The sequence below is a fragment of the Sciurus carolinensis genome, chromosome 7 (genome assembly GCF_902686445.1).
Source record: "Sciurus carolinensis chromosome 7, mSciCar1.2, whole genome shotgun sequence".
In the NCBI taxonomy this organism is placed as follows: domain Eukaryota; kingdom Metazoa; phylum Chordata; class Mammalia; order Rodentia; family Sciuridae; genus Sciurus; species Sciurus carolinensis.
In genome coordinates, this window is record NC_062219.1 from 126919879 (window position 1) to 126947032 (window position 27154).

General features: G+C 36.3%; 1 protein-coding gene and 1 pseudogene across 1 annotated transcript; one reads left to right on the plus strand and one right to left on the minus strand.

Annotated features, from left to right (window-relative positions):
- Window positions 1–9508: 9508 nt before the first annotated feature.
- LOC124989383 (olfactory receptor 2J3-like) lies at window positions 9509–10427 on the minus strand (annotated as a pseudogene).
- Window positions 10428–25212: 14785 nt separating this feature from the next.
- Window positions 25213–26151, plus strand: LOC124989494 (olfactory receptor 2B11-like). Its single transcript, XM_047559319.1, has one exon. It carries the CDS (start codon window positions 25213–25215, stop codon window positions 26149–26151), a length of 939 nt encoding a protein of 312 aa, XP_047415275.1.
- Window positions 26152–27154: the final 1003 nt, after the last annotated feature.

Here is a 27154-nt window from a genome sequence, read left to right on the forward strand (position 1 = left end):
CAAATAAAGGAGAAACCAAGTCAAGATTAAAACCAAAATTAAATCAAAATGACCAAGAATATAAATCTCATCTCAATAATTACCCTGAATGTTAACGGCTACACTCATCAATCAAAAGACATAGACTGGCAGATTGGATTAATAAGAAAGACCCCAAAATATGCTATCTGCAAGAGACTCATCTCATACAAAAACATACCCATAGAGTAAAGGTTAAAGGATGGCAAAAAAAATATCACGCACATGGACTCAGTAAAAAAGTGGGGGCATTGATTCTCATATCAGATAAAGTGGACTTCAAGCCAGAATTAGTGAGAAGGGATAAAGAAAGACATTTCATACTGCTTAAGAGAACCATAAATCAGCAAGACATAACAATCATAAATATTTATGCCCAAACAATGACTCATCAATGTATGTCAAACAAATTCTTCTCAATTCCAAGAACCAAATAGACCACAACACAATAATACTAGGTGACTTCAACACACCTCTCTCACCACTGGATGGATCTTCTAAACAAAAATTGAACAAAGAAACCATAGATCTCAATAACACAATTCATAACTTAGACTTAACAGACATATAGAATATTCCATTCATCAATGAGCAAGTACACTTTTGTCTCAGTAGCTCATGGATCCTTCTTTAAAATAGTCCATATGGTTATGCCACAAAGCTGTGCTTAGCAAATACAAAAAGATAGAGATACTACCTTGTATTCTATCAGATCATAATGGAATGTAATTAAAATCAATGACAAAATAAAAAACAGAATCTACTCCAATAATTGGAGATTAAATAACATGCTATGAATGATGCATGGACAACAGAAGACCTTGGGAGGATAAAAATGTTCTTAAGGTTAATCAAGAACAAAGATGCAACATATGAAAATCTCTGGGACACTATGAAAGCTGTACTGAGAGGAAAATTCATTGCATGGAACGCATTCAATAGAAGAAGTAAAAGTCAACAAATAGTCGACCTAACATTTCATCTCAAAACCCTAGAAAAAGAATAACAGATCAACACCAAAAGTAGAAGACCAGAATAGTTAAAATCAAAGCTGAAATTGATGATATTGAAATTAAAACAAAAGTGAAAAAATTGACAAAATAAAAAGTTGGTTCTTTGAAAAAATAAACAAAATTGATAAACCCTTAACCGCATGAAGAAAGAGGAGAGAGAAAACTCAAATTTTTAAAATTCATGATGAAAAAGGAAATATCATGACAGACACTATTGAAATTCAAAACATAATTAGAAGCTATTTTGAAAATCTATACTACAACAAAATAGAAAATCTTGAAGACACCAACAGGTTTCTAGAGACATGATACACTCAAACTGAATCAGGAGGAAATACACAATTTAAATAGATAAATTTCAAGCAATGAAATAGAAGAAGTACATTTATTTGCAAATGCCATAATATTATTCTTCTTTATGGCTGAATAATATTCCATTGGTTACATATACCATAGTTTTGCTAATTGAAATAAGCCAGTCCCAAAAAGCCAAAGTCGGAATGTTTATCCTAATAAGTGGATGAAGTTATATAATGGGGTGGGGGGGTTGGGAGTGAGAGAAGAATGGAGAAACTTTAGATTATGTAGAAGGAAATGAGAGAGACATGGTGTATGAAAAATGGTGGAATGAGACAGATATTATTACCCTATGTACATGTATGATTACACAAATAGTATGAATCTACATTGTGTAAAATCATAGAAATGAAATGATGTACCCCATTTGTGTACAATGAATCAAAATGTTGTCTGTAAAAAATAAATAAATAAATAAATAAGTAATTTAAAAAAAAAAATAAGACGTCATCAAAAGTCTACCAACAAAGTAAAGTCCAGGACCAGATGGATCTCAGTTTAGTTCTACAAGACATTCAAAGAAGAGTTCATTCCAATACTCCTCAAAGTATTCCATGAACTAAAAAAATAGGGGACCCTTCTAAACTCATTCCATGAAGCTAATAACACCCTGATCACAAAACCAGACAAAGATACATCGAGGAAAGAAAATTTCAGACCAACATCACTGATGAACATACAGGCAAAAATGCTTAACAAAATTTTAGCAAATCGCATACAAAACCATATTAAAAACATAGTGCACCAAAATCAAGTGGGTTTCATCCCAGGAATGAAATGTTGGTTCAACATTTGGAAATAAATAATGTAATTCACCACATCAACAGACTTAAAGTTAAGAATCACATGATTATTTCAATAGATGCAGAAAAGCTTTTGATAAAATACAGCACCCCTTCATGCTCAAAACACTAGAAAAAATTGGGATAGTAGGAACATTTCTCAACATTGTAAAGGCTAGCTATGCTAAGCCCACAACCAACATTATTCTAAATGGAGAAAAACTGAAAGCATTCCCCCTAAAAACTGGAACAAACCAGGGACGCTCTCTTTCACCTCTTCTATTCAACATTGTTCTTGAAGTTCTAGCCACAGTAATTAACAGACCATAGATATTAAAGGAATATGAATAGGAAAACAAGAAAACGAACTATTCCTATTTGCAATGACATGATTCTATATCTAGAGCAGCCAAAAAAATTCCACCAAAAAACTTCTAGAACTCATAAATGAATTCAGGAAAGTAGCAGGATATAAAATCAATGCTCATAAATCTAATGCTTTTTTATTCATAAGTGATGAATCCTCTGAAAGAGAAATTAGGAAATCTACCCCTTCACAATAGTGTCAAAGATATAAAATACGGGGTTGGGGAGATAGCTCAGTCAGTAGAGTGCTTGCCTTGCAAGCACAAGGCCCTGGGTTCGATCCCCAGCACCAAAAAAAAAAAAAAAAAAAAAAAAATATATATATATATATATATATATATATATATATATAAATACTTGGGACCCAATCTAACAAAAGAGGTGAAAGACCTCTACAAGAAAACGACAAAACACTAAAATAAAAATTAAAGAAAACCTCAGAAGATAGAAAGATCTCCCATGTTCTTGGATAGGCAGAATTAATATCTTTTAATGGCCATACTAGCAAAAGTGCTATACAAAATCAATGCAATTCCAATTAAAATCCCAAAGACATACCTCATACAGATAGAGCAAGCAATCATTTGGAAGAATCAGAGACCCAGAATAGCTAAAGCAATCCTTAGGAAGAGTGAAGCAGGAAGTATCATGATACCTTCAACAATACAACAGAGCAATAGTAACAAAAACAGTGTGGTATTGGCACCAAAATAGACAGGTAGATCATCAATGGTACAGAACAGAGGACACAGACACAAACCCACATAAATACAGTTTTCTCATACTAGACAAATGTGCCAAAAATACACAATGGAGAAAAGATAGCCACTTCAACAAATGGTGCTGGGAAAACTGGAAATCCATATGCAGCAAAATGAAATTAAACCTCTATCTCTTTCCCTGGACAAAACTCAACTCAAACTGGATAAGGACCTCAGAATCAAACCAGAGATCCTGCACCTTATAGAAGAAGGAGTGGGTTCAAATGTTTATCATGTTGGCTTAGGACTACTCTTCCTTAACATGACCCCCAAAGAACATGAATAAGAGCAAGAATCAGTAGTTGGGATAGATTCAAAGTAAAAAACTTTTTTTTTTTCAGCAAAGGAACAATATGAAGAATCAACGCAGTGGGAGAAATATCTTTGCCGCTCATACTTCAGATAGAGCACTAATCTCCAGAACCTATAAAGAACTCAAAAAATTTACAACAAGAATACAGATAACCCAATCAATAAATGGACTAAGGAAAGGAGCAGACACTTGCCAGAAAAGGATCTACGAGCAATCAACAGATTATATGAAAAGATGTTCAACATCTTTAGTAATAAAAGAAATGCAAATCAAAACTACCTAAGATTCCATCTCACCCCAATTAGAATGGTGATTATCAAGAATAAAAGCAACAACAGGTTTTAGTGAGGATGTATGCAAATAGGTACACTCATATATTACTGGTGGGGTTGCAAATTAGTGCAATCACTCTGGAATGTAGTGTGGAGATTTTTGGAAAACTTAGAATGGAACCACCATTTGACACAGCTACCCTACTCCTTTGCCTATACCCAAAGGACTTAAAATCATCATACTAAACTGAGGCAGTCACATCAATGTTTATAGAGGCTCAATTCACAATAGCTATATTGTGAAACTAACCTAGATGCTCTTCAACAGATGAATGGATAAACAAACTGTGGTATACATACACATTGAAGTATTATTCAGTCATAAAGAAGAATAATATTATGGCATTTGCAGATAAATTGATGGAATTGGAGAATATCATGCAAAGTAAAATAAGCCAATCCCCCAAATCCAAAGGTTTAATGATTCCTCTGACAAGTGGATGATGATACATAATGGGGTGGAGGAGTGGAACATAAGAGAAGAATGGAAGAAAATGAGAGGGAGGAGGGGGTGGGGTATGAAAAATGGTGGAATGAGACAGTATTACCCTGTGTATGTCTGTGAGTACATGAATGGTATGAATCTACATCGTGCAGAACCATAGAAACAAAAGTTGTACCCCATTTGTGTACAATGAATCAAAATGCAGTCTGTAAAATTAAAAAAGCAAATAAATTAAATTGATAGAAGAATACTGGGACCTCATAAGTGGAACTTCTGAACCTAGCACCTCATAAGAAGAGGATGAGGATGGGAATCTGCCAACTGACATGCCAGTGGTCAGGGATAGACTGGTCATAAGATCAGTCATAGCTGGTAGGAGTGGATGTTGAGAATATGCTCCCACCTGACATGAATATCTTCATGAGAAATTATACTGCCTCCAAATTGGAAGACATGTGCAATGAATATAGGCAAAACGCCAAGGAAAATGTGTCAAATGGCTGCCATGGCTTTGGGGCACTTGTGCTGAAGAAATACTCCTGAATGAATATGGGACTGAAATAAGTAAACTTGGACTCTGAAGCAACATTTATGTTCAGCGGTTAATGTGAACCATGCATCTCTTTATTGTCCTTGTTGATAGCTGCCTGATATGTTGACCTGACATGGCACTCCAAGTTGGCAATCATGTAAAAACTACATGTCCTCCCAGGAGCTTTAGGGATGAAGCAGGTTGTTTATGCAGCAAACTATACTGTCCCTGAAATGAAATACAGCAGGAATGAAAACCACCATTTTCAAATGGTTCCAGATAAATATCATATAACTCTAATTTCAATCTGAGTTCTTTTGTGTATCTTCCTGTTTCTCAAGAAACACAGGCTGTAGTTGATACGGAGAATATTGAAAAGATTAGAAAGAAATGGATAGAGAGTTTGGAACAAAACATAGAAGAAAGAGAAAGAATGAAAAAACAAGACGTCCAAAAAAAGAAAAACCAAGAATGTGCTTTCAGGGGGAAAGACGATAATGAACTTACAAAGTTCTTCTCCAAGGAAAATTATATAGTCCAACAATATCACATATAACTATAATGCATTAATAAGTCATTAAATAAAATAAATGAGGAGAGATCTCTGGTCCATGGCAAAGAGGGGGGCTCCCCTCCCACCAGGAAACTTAGATATTATACATGTGTGTGGTCTCTTACTGTGTGTGATAATAAAGTAGTCGTGGCCAGGGCTTCATGTGAGGGGTGAATAGCTCAAGAGAGGAAACTTACATGACAGTTGCAGTTTGACTTCTTGGGAACCTGCCCCTATCAAAGGCTACAAACTTGACCGAATGTGTGTGTAAACACACACACTGGACTGCTACTCATGTACTTTTGCAGAAGAATCTCAAAGAAGGCAGCCATACATGGCATTCAACTGTTTGTAACTATGTGTGGCAGGCACCCCTATAGTCTTAGACAATAGGGAGGGTTTTCTACTAGCTACAAGGTATAAAAATGGGGTGACCATTTTACATATATTGGCACACTAGGATTAATTACACGAATGGATGACTCATTAAAGCAGAAACTAAACATAAAAGATGGATCGTTGGCAACATGAACCAAGTGACTATTGAAGGTCATGAGGACCATGAATGAATATGACTGCAGTAATGCCCCAGCGCCTGCCTGCTGTTGATGCAAGAACCTGACAACACCATCTGGATTCAAATGATCAGCTTGAGAAGGACTCCTGTGTTCCATCAATGAGAACATGGGATAATTTGCTACTGGTTTTTCCACAAAACTACCACAGGGGATTCATATATCTGTTGTGATCACCGAGCCATATCCTCAGCCCTATTTTGTATTTTATTTAGAGACAGAGTCCCACTGAGTTGCTTAGCACCTCACTTTTGCTGAGGCTGGCTTTGAACCCAGGATCCTCCTGCCTCAACTTCAGAGTCGCTGGGATTACAGTCATGCACCACTGCACCCTGAGCAAATAAGGTCTTGATGGTGTGGGAACCTAGTCCACAGGCAAAATGATTAAAACAGGAGATAAAAGTAATTTACTACCCAGGACTTACCATCACTAAAGGGAGTCATTTCATTATGGTCTATAAAAATCCCACCTTGTCATATGATCCCCTCCCAAAACCACAAGAACCACTAGGACATGAAATATGGTAAGGTAAACCTGGAGATGGACCACAGGCTGATATTCTTCTCAGTAGGAATGATCAGGTTGCATGTGAATTGTTAAATATTTGAGATTTTCCTGTATTAATGTCAGCAAAATTTCATCTTAGTAATCTACTTTCAAAATGGGCAAGTTGTACTGCCTACTGCACGGATGTTAAGATACAATGGATTGCTGCATATACAGTGAACTGCCTCTGTCCTCCTCCACTGGTCTCCTGTGACATCTGCAACCAGTCACCTTGGTGAAATGGAAGCAAATGATAAACTGGAGCAAAACCCACAGGTCACATACATAGCTGGACAACTGCTGTATGACCTTGAATGTAAGGTTACCTTCTTCTAAGGACTCCAAATATCAGACACCAAATATCAAATCTTCCATTTAGTATAGGAGCAAAGGCTTATGGCTCAGCCCATTGCTGAGGCATGCTGTTTGATGGATTGAGGTAGCTAAGTGCAGTACAAATAGAAATTAAGGGGAAAATTTCTCCCTTGTGGAAAGAAACTGGTATCTAACCTCTATAAGTATGGGTTGAACTCCTTTAATTAATATGATTTAAAATTTAATTCAAAATAGGGATTGCTTATGATGACAAAGTCAAACACCATAGGCAAGAGCATATACTCCCCTTGGGACTGGTTATGGAAATGTAGTGTCCATGGTCTGTGGATAGCCATACTTTCTTTAAAATTGAATTGAACAAGACCTTACCTACAAGCCTGCTTTCTTCCCATTTCCTTTGCAAATCCTACTTGGGACCTTGCAAAACCTGGCATAGAATGATTCAAGCTGCCAGACAAATTTACCCACTTGCTATAATTTCTCCTTAAACAGCAAGAATTGTCATTGAGTTTCAAGTTGAGGCTTCAGTTAAGAACACTGCTGCAGCCTTAAATAATGCTCAGAAAGTCAGAGTGTTGCTTAATGAAGAAATTACTCAGATGCAGAGGGTGATGTTAGATACACCAACTACAGAACTGGGAGGACCTATGTTCTCATTAAAGCAAGTCTGTTTATCTGATAGTAATCCTAATGTATCTTTGGCTCTATATAAGTCACAAACCTATATTCTAGCTAAAGGCGAACTTGCTATTGATCCTTTTTCTGCTTGGTTACAGTCTCTTCCTGTTTCCTGAAGATATGTTGTATTGTATTCTCCCTCTTATAATTCAGCTTATCATATTCTGCTGCTCTTGATATTGATGTTTTAGAATTTGGCTTAACGTATAATCTGATGAGCTGCTCAAAGGACATTCTAGAATTTGGGTACCATAAGATTGTAAGGTTATTTAGGCACATGGAAGTTGGAATGTATCATCATTTAAAGAAAAGTGGGACAATAAAACACCCTCTTCCTATACACCCCCTTTCCCCTAAACCTTAACAAAGTAAGGGAACTATGACAGCAAATCTGGCACAAAACACCCAGACACATATGACCTTGAAGAACACTGGGTATTCTGTGCACAATGGGAACTAGAACAAGTTAGTGTTATTTGTAGGAAGCTGCTTTCGTGCACATACACCAATATACTTGCTACTTGCAGTGTTGGTGAGCCAACATACTAAGCAAGCTAATGCTAATGATGTTACTGTGTCTGCAGTCTACCATATACAAGCCCTCTCTCAGTAGAAATGGGCACAGAACTGAGGACGCTGTGGAAAAGATATGTGTCACTCATCCAGTCAGTTGCTACTGGACAAAACTTCATAAGGGAGAAGAATCACAACATGGCAAAGCATTGAGAGACAGAAGTGCTGTCTGTCAGTCTCTCATCACTGATCTCTTCTTTTTTTATTTAATTTCTTTTTAAATTTTTTTTTCTGATTTCATTTTGATTCATTGCATACAAATGTGGAGGGGGGATATGAAAAATGGTGGATTGAGACAGACATCATCACCCTATGTACATGTACGATTACATGAATGGTATGAATCTACTGAACTCTTCTTGAAACCATGATCTCTTGTTAGCTTTCCACAGAAATGACTCCATGCTCTCTTTGAACTTTTTTTGGCTGGTTTGACACCTAACCCCACTAGACTTTCACAGCTGGCTGTGGACAAGATAGCTATAGAGGTGCTTAAGCATTTATTGCATTTAATTATATGAAAGCTTTGATGACTGGTACATGAAAAACTATCAGAACGTTCACATTATTTCAACTTCCTATAAGTTGAATAGTAAGTCAAATAAGTAAGTCAGTAAGTCAAATAGAGTGACTGAATGAATAGTGTGTGAATGGATGGGCCAATTAACTAGTGGTAAATACACAGATATACTAACTACTGTGTACCACCATAAAAAGGTCAAAGTAGATGTGTATGAAATGGTTTTCTACACAACTCACAGGTGTTTTTGTTGAATTCAACATACTTTTTTACTAGCCATAATTGTGTGTGAGGGAATATGGAGCAAGATCTTCTCAATATTTACTGTTCAACAAACAGTAGCAATATTGGAGAAAAGTGCTTCAAGTATCTCATTATAATATCATTAATTCAACAAGAATGTTTTCTGCATTGAAAAGACAAATTGAAAGACACATTTAGGTGATTTTTAAATTGGTAGCATCCTCTTTCCAGTCAAATTATAAAATGCTCTTTTATTAATAAGTCACTCATCTCATTTTCAGAAAAATCAAGGCCTTAGATTGATTAGAATTATTATATGGAAAAAGTCACTATTGGTGTAGATCTTGATTTGATGTGGCTGAGTTCTCCACCAGTAGATGTATTTAGATAGATTGTTTTATTTTTACATTTTAGAAAGAACTCTGATGCCTTCTTTAAGTATTTGCTCAGTAAGTCAAATAGAGTGACTGAGTGAATAGTGTGTGAATGGATGGGCCAATTAACTACTGGTAAAGACACAGATATACTATCGCAAAATTAACGTCACCAGTACACAGGTCATTCTCACCCCAGTAGTCTCCTAACTGCTCCTCTTACATCATTGTTTATGAGAGTATAGATGAGAGGGTTGAGGCAAGGTGTGACAGCAGTATAACACAGGGAAATGAACTTCCCTTGATCTTGAGAATTTTCTCTTTGTGGCTAGAGATAAATGCACAGAACTGGAATGAAAAAGAGGGAAACAACCATAAGATGGGTTCCACAATCCCAAAGACTTTCTAATGTCCAGTGCTTGACTGCATCCTCATTATAGCATGAAAATGGCACCATAAGATGTCAGAATGAAGATGACAGGGATGGAAAAAAAAACAGAGTCATGGCCTCAAGGATCAGTTCATTAGCATGAGTATCAGCACATGACAATTTCAGAGGTGCTAGAATTTTACAGAAGTGATCTACTTGATGATGTCCACATAGGGGTACTTTGGGGGTGAAGAGGGAATGGAGTGCTGAGTTTATAAAGCCACATAACCAGGAAGCTAGAGGTAAGAAGTGGCAGAGTGGAGGGTGCATGGGGACAGAGCAATGCAGGGGTCTGCACACAGCTACATAATGGTCATAGGACATCACCACCAGGAGGACACACTCTGCTTCCTAGTGCTAGGACAAAGTAAAGTTGAACCATGCAAACTGCATAAGAAAAGGTCTTCTCTGGGCCTCAGAGACTCACCAGAAGTTTGGGGATGGATCTGATAGTGTAGCAAAGATCCAGGAAAGAGAGGTTTGAGAGGAAGAAGTGCATGGGAGTGTGGAGATGGGAGTCCAGGTGTAAAAGCATGATGATGAACAGGGTGCCTATCAGTGTCAACAAGTAGAATATCAAGATAACCACAAAGAGAACTGCTTCCAAGTAAAACCATTTAGAAAATCCCAGTAGAATGAAGTATCCTTCAGAAGTAGCCTGATTTTTTTCCAACATCATTTGTTACCTGAAGGGGGAAGATAATCACATAATTACAAAATAATTATGTAATGGCTCCAAAAATCTTAGAGAGATTAGAAAAATTAACAAAAGTCAATTATAAGGTCCTGACACTGTTCAATCCTAGGGCAGTTTAGAATTTCTATTATAAATCTACTAGGCAATTTAGAATAGCTTTTCCAGTAAGTGAAGAGCATAAAAATCCTTACCCAAATAGGGTATTAAAACTGCAAGAAAAAAATAGTGAAAACAAAGTTCTTCTATCTACCAGAGAATAAACCGAATTAAAACCAATAGTAAAATATGTGATCAGTAACAGGTTATTACATAGCCTAAATTACCTTCTTCCCGTTACTTGTCTTTTATATTTTACTTTTTGGTATTGGGGTCAAATTCAAAGTCTCACGCATGCTAGGTTAGTATTCTGCCACTGAGCTACACCCCTAGTTCTCGAGCAATTACATATCAATTACAAAGGGAAAAGAGTGAATTTTATTGTCCAATAAACTGGTGGACATCACCATAACCACATTATGAATGACAGCAGCAGTTTGATGCAGACCAACATTATAAGGTTTGCAGATGTGATGCTTCCAACAGGATGTGATATTAATCAGGGGTGTTTCTGCCAAAAATATGCATCCTAGTTCTGATAATAAACAAATATAACACAATCTCTAATTAAGACTAAATAGCAGATTGTACTCTTCAAATTCTCAGATCACAAAAGGCAACAAATTTGAGAAACATGTCCAGGTTAAAGGAGACCAAGTATGCACAATATCTACATGTATGATCCTCTACTTAAGGATTTTAGAGTTAAATTTTTGGAAGTAAGGGTAATTCTAAATTATTATTTGGATAATACTTTTTCACATTTGATAATACTGAATAATAAACTATTTTGAATTTGCCGAGTTTGCTGACTGGCAGAGTTTATTTAAAATACTGTCCTTTAAAAAATAAACAGTAAAAAAGACACTGGTAAAGACATATAGCATCTCTAAGATACTCTCAAAAGGCCCAAAAACATGATGGTTCTTAGGAAAATATATGATAGATGATAGATAGATAGATAGATAGATAGATAGATTGTTAGATTGATAGATGATAGTAAGTTAGATGACAGAACAAAGCTTATCAGGAAAAACTATCTAGTAAAGAACAGTATGGATAAATGTATATGGTGTTTTTTGTACCACATTTTGTAATTGTTCAGTAAAGTATTAAATTTTAACATAATAAAATGTTAATAATTGAAAGCACAAACTTCTTTTAGGTTTTATCCAAATATTTGCCTCTTGTAGAAAAAAGTAACATCATAAATACAATGTTCTTCTTTTCCATCCTAGAGTGAATGATAATTGAAAAGAAAAAGGTCATTGAGTAAATGTCTAATCTAGCTAAAGAAGAAAATGTCCGTGAAACAAATAATCAACATTACAAAATTAGGGACTTTGGTTATCTTTTCAGAATTTTTACTTTATCTTAATTTGTGTGATGATAGAAATCATCATAATTGCAATCCAAATAATTATACGTATTGATGAAAATATTGGTGGGACAATATCTAATATAGTAGAAAATTCAAAATGTTAATGTAGGTTGAAAGATATTCAAACTCAATTAGATGTGCTTTTAGAAAGAACTTTATGATATGATTTGTTCTTTCAGATCTAAGCTTCTTTCTGACTGTGAAACAAAATCTAAGTACCAGAAAGACACACAGACACATCTATATCAGTATGATATCAATGATATGAAAAACCTGGAAATCTCAGGAGAAGAGGTAGATTGAGTCCTAAAGAGTTAGATTGATTTCCTATTTGTATTCCTTTCATTTCTTTTGTCTAATTGCTCTGGCTAGTGTTTCAAGGACAATGTCAAATATAAGTGGTGAAATAGGGCATCCCTGCTTTGTTCCACTTTCAGAGCAAATGATTTCAATTTTTCTCCATTTAATATGGTGATGGTTGTGGGCTAAGCATAGATAGTCTTTACAGTGTTAAGGTATCTTCCTAATATCCCCGTTTTTTCTACTTTTCTGAGCATGAAGGGGTGCTGTATTTTTTTTTTTTTTTTTGAGGTACTGGGGATCGAACTCAGGGCCTTGTGCTTGCGAGGCAAGCACTCTACTAGCTGAGCTATCTCCCCAGCCCCGGGGTGCTGTATTTTATCAAATGTTTTCTCAGCATCTATTGAAATAATCATATGATTCTTAACTTTAAGTCTATTGATGTGATAAATTATGTTTATTGATTTCCGGATATTGAACCAACCAGATATTGCAATTTCCGAATATTGCAAGTGGTTGCAAATTGGTGCAGCCACTCTGAAAAGCAGTATGGATTTCCTCAGCAAACTTGGAATGAACCCACCTGTTTACCCAGTTATACAACTCCTCAGTTTATACCCAAAAGACTTAATATTAGCATACTACAGTTACACAGCCACATGAATGTTTACAGCAGCTCAATTCACAATAGCTAGACTGTGGAACCAACCTAGATGCCCTTTGACAGATGCATGGATAAAGAAACTGTGGTATAGGTACTCAATGGATTATTGTTTGGTCATAAAGAAGAATAAAATTATGCCATTTGCAAGTAAATGGATGGAATTGGAGAATATCGTGCTAAGTGAAATAAACGAATCCCAAAAAATTAAAGCCTAATGTCTTCCCTGATAAGTGGATGATGATATATATTGGGTTGGAGGGGTGGGGGTGACAGAAGAACAAAGGAACTTTGGATTACATAGAGGGAAATGAGAGGGAGGAGAAGGCCGGTTTATAAAAGATAGTGGAATGAGATAGACATCACTATCCTATGGATATGTATGATTACATGAATGGTGTAAATTTACATTGTATACGACCACAGAAACTGAAAATTGTACCCAATTTTTGTACAGTGAATCAAAATGAAAAATAAAATTAAAAAAAACGTTATTTTTCTGATATGGAAAAATTGGCATTTGGAGAATTTGATAATAGTGTCTCCATAACATGGTTAAAAGCTGAATAAATAGTGTCAATAGAAAAAAAAAGAAAAAAAAATATAAATAATAAGATTGTTATAACTTCATATAGGGACTGATGCAAAAGCATCTCCTTGACCCACACTGATACAGATTGCCAGGGCACCATCAATCCAACCAGGAAAGAGAGAGTCCACTGGTTTCAACCTCTCACTTTCCAAGATTGTGAATGATGGGAGCCATGCCCCTCCACTGTCTGGTCCATGTTGGCCACATCCAAGCTTTGACTAGATGTAGCTGTGGATGACATCCCCCTCTACTTCCAGGACAGAGACAGCTCTCCTACCTATCCATGCCTGGGCTTTCGTTCACATGGTATGGATTGAGTGCATCCATCCCCATCTCTGCTCTTATTCCCATGGGGGCTGTGCAGAGCACTGGATTAGGACTGCACTTCCCTGCAGTACTGATCAACTCTTGGGTCCACTCTACCACTCTACTTATCTGTGGTGAGTCAGTGGGGTCTTCAGCAACTTTTGACTAGTTGTAATACCTCTACAAGTTCCTTCTAGATGGATTATTGAGACATCCCACTGCATGTATTCCCTGTGGCTTTATATTTGGCTATCTGAAAGTGGGGTGATACTACATTGATTTAATTTGCTTCTAGAGAGTTTGGTCAGCTGTGGACTACACAAAATGTCTTTCATGTTCCACATCACTTTCAATCTATAACGTGGGTAAAACTGCTTGGTATATTTCACTGACACTGCTGCTCCTATTGCATTTTAATTTGATCTGCTTTTATTTCCACTTTTGTTAAGGAAATAAGCTTATGTGCTTCTCTTCTCCCTACTTTTCTTTCTATTGTCCCTCCCAATTCACCATACTCTGGTCCAGGATTGGGGTTAAGAAAATCTGTCCTTATTTTCTGCTCCAGTAACCAAAATTCACATGTCTGCAAGTCCAAACTGTCAAATATTGGGGTTTAGAGCATTGATTCAGTTACCCATTTCTCTGGTCAGCTTTTCCTTCACTGCCTTCTTACTGTGGTGTTGAAGGGTCAGGAGTCACTGCCCAGCTCTGCTCTGCCATCTTCTCTGAGGCTTATAATCAAACCAAATGGGCAGCAAAACAGGCACAAGTCTTTGGATTACTAGACACATTCAAACCTACTGAGCTTACCATCCATGTTATTCCAGAGGTTTCGGATGGGTCTAGGGCAGAAGATTAAAACACATAATACCCCTGTCGGATCTTTGTTATAGTTAGGGAATGTGGAAGAATAATGTTATAGCTTTTTGGGAGGACAAATGTGTGCCACTTATGCTATACTTGCTGTGGAGCCATCATCAGAGAAACACCAGTCCAGGTCACAAAACAGATGAAGATAAGATGATTGAAAAAATCCTCAGAGAAGAAATTGCCATTTGATTTCATCACATATTAGCACATGGATAGTAAAAGACTATGTAGTTGGGGGTGGCACAAGGGACTGCCCATAAAACTGCCTGATGCTTCTGTATTTGAGAACTGTCCTGTCTGTTCTCAGCACTACTGAAACTGGAATTTTGAGATGAAGCTGGATTCACTGCTTCTGCTGGCAGGTGGGGGTCTCTACAAGCTGTAGGCCTCTTCAACTGAGAGGTGTTGCAGTTCCTGAATGTGGGCCATTCCCTCCAGTGTTGAAGGAGACACCAGCAGCTCATTGTCAAGTTCTTCTTTCAGCATTCTTGTCTCATGAATTTGAAGAATTAAATCCATAGACCAGATTGAATGAATGAAAGAGTAGGATATATTCAAAAGTAGGAAAAGGGGCAGAACTCTTGCAGTGCAATAGGGGACCCTATAGCAGGTCTTCCCCTGCAGATTGTGCTAGTCTAGCAGTTTATTTAGCACTTGCGTCTCTGCTATTGGTCTAAATTTATGCTAATTAACATTTGGAGAGGCAATTGGTTAGCCCTGAATGTCATTCCATTTTCTTGTGGCAGGCCAGGAAGCTCGAGGCTGAAGTTATTGTATTACGTCTACTCAGTGGAGGTTCTGGAGCTGAGAACTGCATGGAGTGCACTGCAGCAGACTGCCAGGCAATAACCCCTTGGCTTACCCCAGGTAGGTGCTGGCCTGCCGCACCTAGGAACCACGCCAACATGGCAAACTCTGCATAGCAGCCCATGTCTGTTGCCTGTGCTTTAACTGACCCAGGCCACCATTCTGCTTCTTCCCTGCTCCGCTGATGCTTCTCACAGGGCCAATGGGCTGACTGCACAGTTTGAGGGCTGGGGTGCAATGTTGCTACCCATCAATAACAGATGCAACCAGAAGGCCTATCAAACGTGGTAAGGTCCCTCTTCAGCAATGAGAGACAGATTACCATCAGACAGTGAGATTGTTTCAGTCTGTGGTCCTTATACATTCCACAGCTGTCTTATTCTTTCTATACCCTGAAGTACAAAAGATAGATTGGTAAGGTACCCTTGCCCCTCTAGGCCTGCTATTTAGTAACAATCTTGTTACTAAAGCCTGTGCTTAATGCGCTAATTTGGCATCATTAGTGTCTACTAAACATTTGTCATATTCTCCATAGGTTATTACTAAGTTATCTAATCCTGACCTAGGAAATGGAAGTTGCATATCATGCTAACCAGACTGTTGGATCTTCTTAGAACTCCCTGTGACCACAACACAAGGACATCCTTGAATAGTCTGATCCACTAATGAGATAGAATGAACTTGAATAATTAGAACTGGAGTAAAACACATTATATCCTCCATTTTATTCCAAGCTCTACGCCCAAGAAGAGCTTGAATAATAAAATTTCCAACATCTCCATTGAGTTCTCTAAATTCCTTCTTTGTATTGGGAAAATAGTATGCTTGTGGCAATTTAGGCCCAGGATTAGACAGGAATCCAGGGATTGAACCCAGAGATGCTTAACTACTGAGCTATGTCCCTATGCCTTTTTATTTTTTATTTTGAGGCAGGGTCTTGCTAAATTGCTAAGGCTAGCCTTGAATTTGCAATCCTCCTGCCTCAGCCTCCGCAATCCTTATGACTACACTTGTATGCCAATTTGCCCAACAAAAATAATTGTCCTGTATTTCTAGAGATCAGAAGTCTATGTTAAGTTACAAGGTTACATTTTTTCTGCAACTTTCAGTAGAAGATGTTTCATTCCTTCTCAAAGTCTCTCCCTCTGTTTTTAAAAAGCAACAGTATAGTATCTCCTATCTTTTATATATTTTGCCTTCTTCTCATAATAATCCCAGTGATTGCAGGACCTCAACCAGAAAATTGAGGATAGTATTCTCATCACAAGAACCTCAATTCAATCACATTTGTAAAACCCTTTGACCATGTAAGGCTGTATGTAATCCAATGTTCTAGGGATCAGGAGGCATTCTTCAGTTTACCGCAACAAATAATAAATATGGAAGGAATGATTTAATTGTATAAGTTACCATTTGGCAACCACTACAGTAATAATTGTCCCCGAGAAGGATTATAAAGAATCCCTGAATAGACTAGTGGCTGGAAGTTTGTCCAAAAACAGAATTCCACCTCATCTCAAAATGTTTTGCCATGATACTCATGCAATTCCAAGGTAGTCAAGATAACTTTATAGCAAAGAAGTCTAGCAGACACCATGTTAATGAATTAGATTAGTATCACCAGTGGAATAAATGAATACCATGTACCTGTAACAGTATGCAGAGGAGGACACAGTAGTATTTCTGTGGTATTCTCACCAACAATGAATAACATCACACTTATCACGCAAAAAAAATCTAAATAGAAGAATATTATATAAAATAAAAGACCACAATATTCAGTACTATTAAGCTAATTATAAGCAGAGCCATACTGAGTAACATTACAAGTTAAAGAAGTCCTGGAATCACTTAGGAGTAGATGTGCATTATAGATTGAAATATTTCAGGAAAATTAAAATGCATTTTAATATTGTATAACTAAAAAAAGGGAATGGTAAAGTACTCATGTTGAAATGTTAATTTTGCAATCTGGTGAATGGGGAAAGATAAAGCAATTTTCCCAACTCTTCTGTAAGGTGTTAGTGGTTACTGAATTATACTTTGATTTGTTTTGAAAGTTTATTGCTCTTGAAATCACTTGATATTATAATATGTAAAGGTAATTCCCTTTCCAAATTAATATATACAAAATATACAAATATACAAATATGTTTAGAAAACATGTACAGATGGCCACAGGAGGAATGAGTCTGAGTGTACCTGAGCAGGAAGCCAGAGCTGTCTTCTGTGACTTCCTGGATGTCACATTTATACCCATATTCCTGTCCTTCAGAGTGATAAAATATAAAGATAAGTGTGCATGCACATAAGGAATGTACTGCACAGCACTAAATGTATGCTGAAGCAGACAAAAATTGGGAGTCATGTGTCTGGATGGAAAGGAGAAATTTACAGGATGAAGAAACTGGTGCTTCCACAAGGTGAGGTTCCATTCATATCTCAGAAAATGCTGACTTCACTATTGATGCTTTAGCAAAGTTGTTTGTGGCTCAAATTTATGAGTCATAGTGAAATCTATCTCACAAAATTTTGCTTGAGGGTTAGGGTTGACATTTAGATAATTTCAGCCTGGTATATGTCACTTAACACCTCACACTTCACCTCATGAGAATCTCCATCATGAAAAAGACAAAAGACAAATGTCTGTGAGGACATGAATAAAAGGCGTTATGTTTTAGATATCAGGGGTTCTCTAAAACCTCCTATGTTAATGCAGGAGGTGGAATGATTAGATTATGAAAGCCACAACTTCATTAGTGAATTTATCCAAAAGTGGATTAATAATTCAAAAGAATTACTGAGTGGTATCTCTAGGCAGGTGGGTGTGACAGGAGGGAGTTGGTCACTGAGCATGTGTCTTTGGGATAATATATTTTTTGCCCTTGGTCTCCCCACACACACACTCTCTTTCCTTACTGCCAAGAGCTAAAGAGATTATTCCCCCTGTCCTTTAGCCGTGAGGTGTTTTGCCTCACCTAGGGCCTAGTACAGTAGAAACAGAACATCTGTTCAGTGCATGGGCAGAAAACCTGAAGCAGAGAGCCCAAAATAAACTTGTACTTTCCTAAATTTTCTTTTGAGGTATTTTGGTCACAGTAATGCAAAACTTGCTGACACATTTCTAGCATTGCTTTTGGAAATGTAACTTAGTATAGTGATTTTGTGAAACATTATGGAAGTTCTTCAAAAAATAAATAGTAAGAATTACCATATGATCCAGCAACCTTATTTCTAGGTTTGTATCTAAAGAAATTAAGTCAATATCTGGTAGAAATGCCTAAGAATTCAGGTTTATTGTAACATTATTTATAATAGACAAGGTATTGAATTAATCTGTGTCCTTCCAATGGAAAAAGCAATTTAAAGAATGTAATATAAATGGATATATATCCTAAGGAAATGAATTCAGTATGTGTAAAAGACATCTGCACTCCAATGTTTGACGTAGTTCTATGTCAGGGGCGGGCTCTAAGGGCCCCAGAGCCGCACGGTGGCCTGATCACTAAGATGGCGCCTGGCAGCTTGCCAAACATAGCTGCACTCCTAAACAAGTTTTAGGAAGTAACTCTGGTTGGCTGCTGTATATGAGGCGATCCTGGTATCTGCCTGGAGACTGTTCCTTGATAGGCTGACTTTCCTGGTAGTCTACTCTCTGATAGGCTGATGTTCTCAATATAAGTCGGAGACTTGTGGAATAAATCGGGCTCTTTTGGTTCCTGTGATCAAGAGCGTACGTGTTGTGATTGTCCCCGTGGGCGGTGGGCGATCATAGTTCTACTCATAAAAGCCTAGAAGTAGCAATAGTCTAAGTACTCATCAACTGACAAGTCAATTAAGAATTGTCTTAAATATGAAAAATAGAATATTATGAAGCCACAAGAAATGGATGTAATATTTTCATTTGGAACAACATAGATAGAACTGGATGTCAACAAGTATTGAGTTGCATTTAGACAGGATTAATGAATTCTGGTGTTCCATTGCATAGCAGAGTGACTATAGATAATTCTTTTCTTCAAAAAATCCAGTAGAAATTATTTTATATGTCTTTATCATAAGGAAATGATAAATGTTTCAAGAGATAGACAAATTTTACTCTTATAAGCATTATAATATATACATACATCAAAATATCACACAATATCCCATAAGTATGTATAATTTTATGTATTAATTTTAAAGTGATATGAAAACAGTTAAATGTGAAGTCAAACATTTTGGTTTCAAAAAAGTAGAAAGTGAAATGGTAGTTATTAGGAAAACTGGTGTGTTGGGAAACATGGGTTAGGAATGAATTGGTGAAAGATTCTAAATTTAAAGTTACTGAAAGGATAAATCAAGAGTTCTATTGTACAACTTGGTGTTTATAAAATATATGCTAGCCTTGAAAAATGCTACAAGTGCATTTTTTTTACCAAAAATATAATTATGTTAGTAACCATACATTGATTTACTAAACTTAGTCATGGTGCACTGTAAATATATTCAAACCATCATGTTGTGTATGGTAAATACATAAAGTTTACACTGTGAATTGAAAAATATAAAGAAAATACAAGAAGAACCCCACACAAAAAATAAACAAAAGTCATAAAATAGGAAATTATCTTAATCTGTTGGTAATTGGGAGTTAATATCACTGGTGTTCCCAACAAGGGTATTCTATCCAAGTATCGTATTTGAATTCCCAGGAAAAAGCAACTGTGGGAAGCTTGGTTCCAACACAAAGGCTAAAGTAAAAAAGGCAAGAACTGATATTGGAAACCAGAAAGAGAGCATTGAAGACACTTAGCCACTTCCCAGAGCTGAGGCCTTTGTGAGCAACAAAGTCAGTGTGTGTTCTAGCTGAGTTAGAGATAGGGGAATATATCCCAAACTAGCTATTCTCATACTCCTTAACCATCAGACTCCCACAGCTAAATCCAAGCAGAAGCTTTGATCTGGCCTCCAGGGGAACATCACAGGAAAATATTAAACAAGAAGTACGGAATTCTATTGTTTAGGGCTGAGTGCCTGCACTTGATCCAAAAGACCAGAAAAAGTCAAAATAAATTCACTCCTATCAGATGCTATGCAGTCAAATGGAAACTGAAAGGAAGCAGACAATTCCCCAAAATATCAAAAAAAGAAAGAAAACTTCAAGGGACCTTAACCAACTTTTCTAGTGTTATTTTATTTTCCATGTTTCATGAAGGTCTCTGTTTTACCAGGGTCTAGTGGGAGGGAACTCTCTGCTGCTTTGGAATAGAATCTGCTGGAATCATGAATCATGAATAAAAGTAAAATTGGTATATAACTAAATTGGTTGTAATTGTGTATCCTAAAATGACATATATATTGGGATAGAGAGTGGATTGTGCAAGTGGGAGGGAGTGGAGACCATCCATCACATGCAAAATACATAGTCATTTGATAGCGTAATGGGACAAATGAGGATGGTGGGAACGTGAGGTTGAGAATCATTTCTATAAAATGATCCCACTGTACTGAATCCCCCATTGCTTTCTTTAACAAAAAGCAATCTGCCTGCATCCCTGCCTGGTCTGAGGGGACAGGGAATGTCACATCCCTCCACAAAGTGATGCAGGGAGTAGAAGCCCTGATAGTCAGTGTAGGTAATGAATGATGGGGGTCAAGAGAGGACGATGGCTGGTTATCACTGGGTTGCTATCAACTAACCTCTGAAATCACACTTTCTCACTCCATGTGTTGCTAGAACTCTGGGGATCTCACTTTCCATCCCAATGGATTACAACCGGTGCTGCTCCTTTTTGCCTTTAGGCATGGATAGGGAAAAGGAAGAAGATGGGGAGATTGTGGGGTCCAAAGGGCATCCACCTCTGGGCCCTTCTTCTCTCCAGAGAGGTCTACACCTCCGTCCCTCTTAAGTAAAACTTACTTTCTACACTTACCTCAGTGACTCTCTGTGTTTAATCTTCAACACCAGAGGAAGGAGGACCCATCCCTGATCTCCAAGAGGGATATCAATACTAGTAGTGACCTGCAGAGAAAGGATAGAGTTCAAAGGAAAACATTATGTTTGTCCCTGATGTTCATTTAACTTATTTGTTTTTATTTTCAGAACAATGTAGTTCAGTTTAATGTTTGTAACTTGAAAAATGTTGATGTTAATATTAACTGGAGAGATAGAAAAAGATAGGAGATAATACAGAAAAAGGTTAATCATCATTTCATATTTTTCTTAAATAAGCATTCCAAAATTTGAAGGTTGTTTTAGAATATCACTTAAATTTTTCTCATTGGAAAGATCATTCTTTTTTGCTTGTCTTTAAAATTCATATTTTACTCCATTATTGATATGACTATGAATCATTAAAATGTATGTGAGCTGTTCTAAGAATTAGTGAAGTCAGAAAATTCAAGATATTTGCACATAAATTCCCCAGAATAATTTATTCAAACAAGTTCTGTTCTAATTTTAATCATTTATTTATTTTCACTTTTTTAGTTTTAATTGTATTCTCTTTGAAATTATTTAAGTGTGTTGGGAAATGGGATGAGTTCATTTTAAACAAATCTAAAAACACAGACTGACTTCAAACCTCAGCAAGGAGGTAACTAATTGTACATAAGAAGCAATTCCATGGAGAGCTTTCTTCCAAGGAACTTGCTCACCAACTCACCTGGGAGAAAGCTAAATGAATGGCCTATGTAGTAACAATGCCCAAGAGTTCACAGGAACAGCATACAAAGAGCACTTCCACAAGGCATTCTTGATATTTTCTACTATTGCCTTCCTAACATGCTATACCATGTCACCTGAAAAACTAACTTCTGAACAGAATACTTAAATGTTCATTTGTATAGTATGATTTCTCCATTCTTTCCTGAAAGTTTGAAAAATTCAAATGTATTCCTTCATAATTTTTTTTCATTCAATGATATTTAACAAATTAAGGTGAGTAAAAAGTGCATGTATTTGGAGGTCATGCATTTTAGGGAAGATTCGAATGAAATCTAAGTACTTAGGTCATAGTGCCTAATATACATACAAGAATCAGAGACCATTTCATTTCAAGGAGTGTTTTCTAAACTTAGGAAATGCCTAGTTTGTTGACTCTAGGAACAATCAGCCTTTTCTCTGTAATCTCTTTTTTTTTTTAATCTCTCACTTAGATCACACTTAAGAGACATTCAAATTACAATAAAAACATACTCCACAAGTATTAAATACTTGGATGAAGTATGAAGTGTCTTATCAGCAATGTGAATTTTTTACACATATGGTCACAATTTGATGGATTGACTTGCCATTTATTTCATCCAGATGCCGTGATGTTGGTTCAATAAAATTGCTTTTATTTCTTTTAGTGATCTTTTACTACCTTTAAAATTGATCCTGATAAAATTGTAAGTAAAATACCATATGGTATGAAAATAAAGAATGTATTAGATAGTCTAGAAAGAAAACGTGAAGACTTCAACAGGAATACAGCCTGGCAACTTTTAACATGAGTTTAAACATTCATGGATATAAATACTATAGTGAAATAATGATGGAAAAATCACTGAAAATAGGGGATCCAAATATCACGGAATCCAAGAGTTTAAAGTAATGAAATGTAATGAGAATAATATAATGAACATGAGAAATATAAGGGTAGGATTATAAAGTTTATATATAATACAAGAGTAAATCATATTGATCTCCAGGGAAGCATAGAAATCAAAGAGCTTTGGGATGATCATTGCTCACAAAGAAAACTACACTTAATATGAAAAAGCAATCCCCAATCACATAAATCTAGTGAAGATGCTGAAGGTATTTTTGTGTTAATACTGCTATTAGAGCTAGATAAAATTTATTATGGAAAAATTTGTGCAGAATCAGATCTAGTATTACTCATAAAAAAATCTGATATACAATCCATGGTAGAAAATTATGAAATGTGAATTTAATAATGCTAAAGGAAGACATAGGATGTGTTTTACAATGCCTCTATTCCACAGTGTAGGTAGACTGAAATTATTAGAATACTTATTTGGCAATCAAAATGCCTTGCTTTTTATCATTACATCATTATCATTATTATTTTATTATTATTGTTATTCCCATATAATCAGAATAACATATTTAAAGGGCAAGATTAACATCTCAGCTCTGAGTAGCTTTGTGTGGCAGGCACCCCAGCAGGTGGCCTTGAGGATTTAATGGAATAGAGAATGTGAAAATTGTGCTTTGTAACCCTAAAAATATAGTGTGGAACTACGGAACCACTAAATGGCTGGAAAAGTAACTCAGACTTTTGTCAGTGGAACATTATTTGAACTTCACATGTGAATGTTCCTCAACTTACATGAGATTGTGGTTTTCATGAAACATACTTCACTAATGAACAAATACATAAATGAAAATAATTTTATATCTCAAAATAATTCTTTCCTTAGGTCATTTATTTTATTTCAATGATCCTTTTAGCTGAAACCAAAGAAATACATTCTAAAATGTAAAAATATTTTCAGGATTTGAATATCTCATGGCCTGAGTTAGCATATCTCCTCCAGAAGTTAGCTGGAGTTAAAAAAATGTATTTGAATTTATGTATAGTAAATGGGTCACTGATAACTATCCAATTCTTTTCTTAAATGATAATAAGTTCAATTGATTAAGAAAATGCACTAAATGAAAAAATTAAACTTAAACATGATAAGTTAAATGCCCAGAGCTTGAATTAGTTTTGCAAAGAAGCAAGTAAGTGCAAAAGCAAATCGTAAAGTATGAAGAAACGTGTCTTTTTAGCTTAAACCTTTGAATTTATAAAACCAATGATTGATAACTTTCTAAATATGAGGAAATTGATCTTAAATGTTTTTAAATTTCCTGTTCAGTTTCAAATACAGATAGATTTATTTAAATTCAACCATTTCTCACTGCCCATAGTGAGGGCATAATTATTTGACTAATCAGAGGGAGCTGCCAAGAGCTTTTCTTCCTTCCCTCCCCCTTTCCTTCCTCCTTCCTTTGATCCTCTCTCCCTTCCTTTCTTTCTTCCTTCCTTCCTTCATTCATTCTTTCTCTTTCTTTCTTTCTTTCTTTCTTTCTCTCTTTTTTTTTTTTTCTTTCCTATTTATCTATTAAGTGGTGATAGGGATTTATTCCAGGGTCTAGCATAAGCTAGGCAAGTGCTATAACACAGACCTACATCCCTAACCCTGGACTACTCTATGTTGATGATACTCATACATCCAGGTTTCTACTTCCTTAGTCTTCTACCCTTGCTACCTAAATACCATTATGATTCTTATCACTTTTTTGTAATGCCCTGAAACAGTAATCCTTAAAATGAACCTCCAATTACATGGACAGAGGCCTCATCTACTCTGTCAGACACCAGAAGACAGGAAGCAGCAAACTTCATATTAAACTACTCAATTGTTTTTTATGCTGTGAAATTTGAAACCATTAATTTGTAGTTTCTGAAATACAGTCAATTCTTTTTTACATCAGTCCTCACCAGAGAACAAGAAGATAGCTATTGTTAACCTTGGTACATAGGAGAGGAAGTTCAGTTTCATAATGCAAGGGTGTCTTGTTGACAAATACCTTTAATTTTTATTATAAAGAAGATAAATATGATTACCTGGTCTGGGTCCTTTGTACTATTTCATTACTAAATTACGGCATTCTATCATCAGTGAGTGCAAACAAAAGGATTGTTATGTTTCTTCTGCTCCCATAATGCTAAATTCTTTGGCACTTCTCTACCACAGGTGAAATAAGTTGAAGAATATGGCACTCATTAATGAAAGCCACCCTGAAGAGTTCATTCTACTAGGCTTTGCTGACCGACCCTGGCTAGAGCTTTTTCTATTCATTATTCTTCTGATAACATACCCCATGGCCATAATGGGAAACATGATTATCATTCTGGTGTCCATTTTAGATCCCTGTCTCCACAGTCCCATGTATTTCTTCCTCACCAACCTTTCCTTTTTGGATATATGTTTAACCACAAGCATTGTGCCTCAGATGCTGATTAACCTGGGAAGCACTAAGAAAGCCATCAGCTATGTGGGGTGTGCAGTTCAGCTCTATTTCTTCAGCATGATGGGAAGCACAGAATGTCTTCTCCTGGCTCTCCTATCTTTTGATCGCTATGTAGCCATCTGTAGACCTCTGCACTACACCCTTATCATGAATCGGCGGGTTTGCATTCTATTAGTATCCATTGTGTGGTTGGGTGGTATCACCTATGCTGTCTCAGAGGTCACAACTACATTACAGTTGCCACTGTGTGGCAATAATAAACTGGATCACTTGGTGTGTGAGACCCCAGTTCTTTTAAAGTCTGCTTGTGGTGAAAAAGAAGTTAATGAGTTAACAATCTCTGTGGTGTGTATTTTTATAGTAGCTGTTCCTCTGTGCCTGATTCTTGCCTCCTATACTAGCATTGGACGTGCTGTACTTAACATTAAATCTTCTGAAGGAAGGAAAAAGGCCTTCGGGACATGTTCCTCTCATCTCATTGTGGTGCTCTTATTTTACGGTCCAACCATCAGCATGTACCTTCAACCCCCCTCTTCTATCACAAAGGACCAGCCCAAGTTCATGGCCCTCTTCTTTGGAGTGATGACGCCTACAGCCAACCCCTTCATCTACACCCTGAGGAATAAGGATGTAAAGGGGGCAATAAGCAATCTGGCAAGGAGCCTTTTTAGTTCCAAATAAACTTTTGTAGTTACCAAATGGAATCATTGAATAATTAGAGTAGGTTTATAAAAGTTTCTCTTATAACTCATTCATGTCAAAATCTCATGCTATAGGTTCCTCTTACAAAATCTGTCATATTCACTGTTATTTATTATCACATTAGGCAAGAATTATACTTGGCTAATATGCACCAGTATGGGCACTCTGTTCTTGAAAATTATAATAATTCCATTGGAATTTGTTTGGTTCATATTAAAATAGTGACTATGTTAAGTAGCAAAAAGAAGCTAAACTATAAATGTTAATGAAATTGCATTTGTTCTATCTAGCCATCATAAAAATTCAATGATGATCATTCATTAATAGTCTTTCCAGCAAAGTCACTTGAAAAACAATCACTCTGTGAATTGTCCCAAGCCTATTTGAACAACCTGGATTTCTTATGAATTTTGTATAAAGAACTCTGTGCTTTAATAGAAGGTTGAATCTTAAAATTTCATCAACTCAAATATATGAATGATTTTACTTCTTGAAAAATGCATTGTTATTTTTGTTTAACAAATATGTGTTCAGTGATTTTTGTATTATTTGTTAAATAATTTATAATTGCTGGAAGGGCTAAGATGGTGAAACAGAGGAAGGCAGTACTTTCCAGGTGTTCCATGGTTCTGAATTGAATCAGTGGAAATTCTCCTTCTGAAGAAGCTGTACGACTAAGGGAATTTATTATAATTCAATATTGGTCAGTCACTGACTCAGAGAGATCCAGAGTTTCTGGTGTTCTAAATAGAGGATAAGAAAAGGTTGATAAGAGCCAGCCAATTGACAGCCAACTGAAAAAATCAGATAATGAAACACAGTAGACAAGTTTGTTACAGAAATACCTGTAGAGTAGAAAGGTAGTTTGATGTTACCTGATACAGAAGGTGTACAACAAACTGGTGTTTGAAAATTGTTCCATGGTTCTCAGTTTGTAAAGTGGATACCTGAGATAGGGATCCATTTTGTGGAGGTAGATTTT

Bases quoted from the DNA above. Each gene is read 5' to 3' on its own strand.
- LOC124989494 (XM_047559319.1), top strand. From the start codon at position 25,213: ATGGCACTCATTAATGAAAGCCACCCTGAAGAGTTCATTCTACTAGGC.